Source organism: Lagopus leucura, unplaced genomic scaffold, assembly GCF_019238085.1.
Source record: "Lagopus leucura isolate 7727_CA_CO unplaced genomic scaffold, USGS_WTPT01 3-78_obj-0_obj, whole genome shotgun sequence".
Classification (NCBI taxonomy): Eukaryota; Metazoa; Chordata; class Aves; order Galliformes; family Phasianidae; genus Lagopus; species Lagopus leucura.
In genome coordinates, this window is record NW_024968030.1 from 12,946 (window position 1) to 18,332 (window position 5,387).

A 5,387-nucleotide genomic window follows, 5' to 3' on the forward strand; every position below is an offset into this window, starting at 1 on the left:
AATAAAATAAAATAAAATAAAATAAAATAAAATAAAATAAAATAAAACAACATTGTTTTTCCAGCTTCACAGGTGAGAAGCTGTTAGGATAGTTTGAAGTATGACTGAGCAAAGTGCTCAGATTCCAAAGGACAAACCTTATTTCACCCTTGTTTATGAATGACCACAGAGTGCAGGAGAAGCCAAGTATTGCTGGACTTCTTCAGCTGCCACTGTTACCAGATCAGCCCTATATTGCCTCTGAGTCAGAAACTATGGACACATTGTTGTGCTACACCAAGGGGTCACACAGTGTCAGGGGCTTTAGGTAGGACATAAAGAGGTGGACAAGACTCAGCCTGTATATTCCTCAGTGCTGATCAGAACAGTGTCAGCCTTGGAGAAAAGCAGGGCCTCTCTGCATAATCGTATGTTAAGTTTGGAGAGCAACAAGTGTTTTTTGTTTTTTTTCCTGTGTGCATTTCTGTGTACACTGAGCATTTGCATGTGCATTCCAGAAGGAAGCAGACATGATTCCATGCAAGAGGATGAAGGCCCTGTTTTTTAAAAAATTACTAAGATCATAGAATCATAGAACGTCTTAGGTCAGAAGGATCTTTAAAAATCATCCATTTCCAATCCCCCCTGCTCTGGACAAGGACACCTCCTACCTGGTCAAGCTGGCCAGGGCCCCATCCAATCTGGCTTTGAACACTTTTGGGGATGGGGTACCCATAGCTTCTCTGGGCAGCCTGTGCCAGTGCTTCAGAATGTTCTGAATAAAGATTTATTCCCAACATCTAAGCTAAATCTCCCCTCTTTTAGTTTAATACTACTCTTGTTTTCCAATTACTATGAGGTTGTGTGAAAATTATCCTTTTATTTACTGGAAGGCCACAATGCGCTCTCCCCACAGCCTTCTATTCTCCAGGATGATCAAGCCCAGCTCCCTTAACTTTTCCTCATAGGAGAGGTGCTCCAGCCCTCTGATCATCTTCATGGCCCTTCTCTGGACCTGCTCCAATGACTCCTAATCCTTCCTGTACTGGGAGACCCAGGTCTGGATGCAGTACTGCAGATGGATCCTCTCCAGGGCAGAGCAGAGGAGAACAATCACCTCCCTTGTACTAAGTTTGAGAAATGAAAGCAACAGTTGGTAATTTACCTTAATTCCCTAAACATGATCCTACAACAGCATGTGGCAAAGTCAGCTGTTTTTAATGTCTGAGATGTATTTGCCAGCTGGCAGACCTCTGTCTTTGGTAGGATATACAAACAACAGGAGTTCAGGTTTTCTCTGTGAACAATGTACAAACAGAAAATCATAGCCATTGTCTGGCAGCAATGCTCAAGTGACCTTCATTCTGATTATTTTTCAATACCTCACAAAGCGGCCAAAGCGATGGGCATCTGTTACATTGCCAGCACCTACTCTACCTGCTCGCTGGAAGAGATCACTGCAGCTGCTCCTGGTGGCTTTCGGTGGTTCCAGCTCTACATCCACCGCAACAGGACAGTCTCTAGGCAATTGGTCCAACAGGCAGAGGCCTTGGGATTCCAGGGCCTAGTCCTCACTGTGGATCTGCCCTACACTGGCAAAAGGCGCAATGATGTCCGTAATGGCTTCCGACTTCCTCCCCACATGAAACTGAAGAACTTGGAGGGAGCCTTTGAGGTTTGTGAAATGATCTCCTTCTTTCATTCCTTGTGTTGGTGTGTACCACATGAGACAAAACCACTGGGTAACTGCTGCTTCGGTATCTGCTACATCTTGGACAAAGATTTTCCCCTCCTTTTTCTGCAGCCTTCTAGTTTGACCTCCTGCCAGCCTGGCTACTGGCTCTAAGATCCCAGCGCAGCTTCCTCAAAGACACTGATTTTCATCCTCATTGTTGTCATCTAGAAATGCACGCTTTACAACACTGTTAAACATGATTGCTAGAGGTTTAATTAATCTCTTCTAGGGCAGGGGAAGAATTCAAGTCTCTGTTGTTACAGTACAGATGGGGTTTTGTTCTGTTTCATGGCTGTAGGGAAATGACCGATCTGAGTACGGACTGCCACCCAACAGCCTGGATCCTTCGGTCACCTGGGATGATATCTACTGGCTGAGGAGCCTGACTCACCTGCCCATTGTCATCAAAGGGATCTTGACAAAAGAAGATGCAGAGCTCGCAGTGAGGCATGGAGTTCAGGGAATTATCGTGTCCAACCATGGCGGAAGGCAACTGGATGGAGCACCTGCCACTGTAAGTGAGAAAATGGATGTCCCGTGAGTATTGTGTGCATGTTTGTGCTAACTTGGCTACTGGCACACAAATCTTACTAAATATGCCTCTGGTAGACTTGTGTGTTGCACGTCTGCGGACATATGCAGATATGCTATAGATTTAAACAACTGAGGTGCTTGCCTCAACATGGGCTGCCTACTCAAGTATTTCCTCAGTGTCACAGGAAGGGTCTATAACCATCACTGAGTTCCCATTACTGTAGCAAAACTGCTGGCTTAACTTAATAAAAATTTTCATCGTGAGCTGATGCAGTGCACACATGTTCTTCTTACACTGCATGAAAAATAAAACAAAGCTCTGGAACCAAAAATGTGTAAATGAGAGAATAATGTACTCTCATTGTTCACATATGCCAAAATATGCACAAACAGTGCAACTAGATTTAGTGAGAGATCTGTTTGCATCATTGTAGACTCAGGTCTAAATAGGAATCCTGACTTCATGAAGCAAGGGGAAAAAAAAAAATAAAGTGTAATTTATCCAGACAAAAATTCTCCCACTTTTTAATCTGTACCGAGAAATAATAGTTTTTTGGTCTTATGTATACTTCACTGCTTTAATTTTGTTTCCATTTTTCCAACTGTTCTTAATTTACATGTCTGTATTGCAGTTTCATATTCTTACAGATTTTTTTGTTTGTTTGTTTGCTTTGTTTTGTTTTCCTCTGTAAAATAAAATTAGTGCCAGGAAATTCTCTTTTATGTCAAGGGTGATAATAATAAATAATTTTTCTAAATGTTATAGACATAATAATGGAAATGATGTTCATGTAAATTTTCTTTCATGCACAGATAAAACAGTAGATACTTAGTTCAGCACTTCTCCGGTTCCAAATCTGGCAACAGAGGCTACTGCCAGTGCTCTTGGTGAGCTACTCTTGGAAAATTTCAGACCCAAAATTTTCAGCTTGAAATTCTGAGAAGTGACAACTAATTGGAAAAATCTATTCAGTGATCTTAGTTGTAGCTGCCTTCATTAAGAAGGTGAGAATCAAGGAAGAGAGTGTAAGAGACTGAAGAAAAGAATCTTTGAGTTTGCTGTGGAGAGTTAATTGTGTTTTGTGCAAGGTCATGCCACTGTGATAGTGCCCTTGGGACTAGAACCAGTTCTCTGCATGGTGCTGCTCTGTGCTACCAGCCTACCACTGCAGAAAAGACCTCAGGGAATCAAGAGATGTAGCTTGAAGGAAACAGTATATATTGATTGTGCTGCATAGCTAATGAAATCCTTCATAGCTGCTTTATGGGTTTTCAGGAGGTTTTCTACGGGTGGTCACTAGGATTGGGATGAAAAGTGAGTTTGGCAATTTAGACAGTTGTAGAGAGAAGTCTAACACTCTTCTTACAATAGTATAATTCATCATTGTCTCAAATGAAAGTAAGATACTAAAAAATACTATTTCTATTGAAATTTATTGTTTAAATCTCAAAAATAACCCACACCAAAATCAAGTGAAAATGTTACTTTTTCACATATAGGAATATCCATATAAACAAAACTATCTGGCAAAAAAAGCAAGGACAAGCACTGTATTGTACAGTTTTTGGTACTGAGTTATTTATGATGCCTTTCCATATTTCATTTTGAGAGCTTATTCTGTTGTAGTATACTTGCCTGTCTGTGTGGGATATTATCTCTTTGTCTTGAACCCAAAAGATGAGCCTGAGTTGCAAATGGCTTCTTCTTTCCAGATAGATGCTCTGGTTGAAGTTGTGGAGGCAGTACGAGGCAGAGTTGAAGTTTATTTAGATGGTGGTATACGGAAAGGAAGCGACGTATTGAAAGCACTGGCATTGGGAGCAAAATGCGTCTTTATTGGAAGACCAGCTTTATGGGGTCTGGCTTACAAGGTGAGTAAAAAGGTTTGAGCCTACATCAAGGAATCACGGAATCATAGAACAGTTGGTGTTGGCAGGTCCCTCTGGGTCCATCTGGTGCAATCCCTACTCCAACTAGAACAAGTAGAGCAGGGTGCCCAAGGCCACATCCAGGTAGCTTCTGGAGATCTTGTTGAACCTAATGAGATCCAACAAGACCAAGTGCAAGATGTTGCTCTTGGGTCAGAACAACCCCAAATATGGTTATTGAATGGGAGAAGAACTCCTTGAGAGCAGCTCTGTGGAGAAAGACTTGGGGTTCCTGGTGGATGAAAAGCTGAACATGAGCCAGTAGTGTGTACTTGCAGCCCAGAAAACCAACTACGTGGACTCCACCTAAAGAGGGGTGGCCAACAGAAGGAGGGAGGTAGTTTGTCCCTCTCTGCTCTGTCCTTGTGAGGCTCGACCTGAAGTGGGGACATCCAGGCCTGAGGCCCCTCAATATTAGAAAGACGTGAAGCTGTTGAAGAGCCCAAAGGAGGGCCAGGAAGATGAAGAAATGTTGAGGGAGGTGGACTAATTCAGCTTTGAGAAGAGAAGGCTTTGGGGAAACCTCGTTGCAGACTTTCAATACTTGAGTCATCTGCACAGCACAGAAATGCTTTGTGGTGGTCAGAGGGGCACCACAGGGAAGTTTGTGTCCATTGCCTGGCGCTGGACACCGAGAAGAGCCTGACTCTATTTACACTGAACCCTCTCCTCAAGCATTTATATACATTGATGAGATTCCCTTGAGTCTTCTCTACGCTAAACAGTCCCAGGTTGCATGTCTATCCTCAAACTCCCCTAGACTCCATAGGTGTTATTCGACGTTCTTATAGAAACAGTTCAATCTTAAGTATTTTTTTTTTGTTTCTGTTGGATTTTAAGTGGCATTGCTACAAATTGAATCAAACATAGACACTTTGTTTCATTTAAAAGTACACTGGATTTTATGATTTAAAATATGTTTTTGAAACCGATAGCATTGTTCTTTGGGCTTTGATTTCTTGGCATTGAAGATTGATGTTAAAATACTGTAGGAATCAGGACCATCAGTGCATTTGAAAGCTGGAGACAAGCTTATTTGCCATAAAAATGAGTCTGAAAATTTTAATTGCTGCCAGCCTGTTCAAAGACAATCCATGGTTTTGACACAGAAATTTCATAGTGGTATTATGGATTCTTTAGAAATATATATGGAACTTTTTCCTGCTGATACTGAGAACATTTTGGACAAGACAGAACACAGCACAAGTCC

The 5,387-nt window shown here is 41.9% G+C and overlaps 1 protein-coding gene across 1 annotated transcript in view; it reads left to right on the top strand.

The window, feature by feature from the left end:
* The window catches only part of LOC122193411 (hydroxyacid oxidase 2-like), a 7,701-nt gene extending 3,548 nt beyond the window's left edge, over nt 1-4,153 (top strand). Inside the window, exons 4-6 of the mRNA XM_042894187.1 lie at nt 1,371-1,654; nt 2,013-2,228; nt 3,962-4,153. Coding sequence (XP_042750121.1) covers nt 1,371-1,654; nt 2,013-2,228; nt 3,962-4,138 — 677 coding nt within the window. The 3' untranslated portion in view covers nt 4,139-4,153. The remainder of the gene's footprint in view (nt 1-1,370; nt 1,655-2,012; nt 2,229-3,961) is intronic.
* Nucleotides 4,154-5,387: the final 1,234 nt, after the last annotated feature.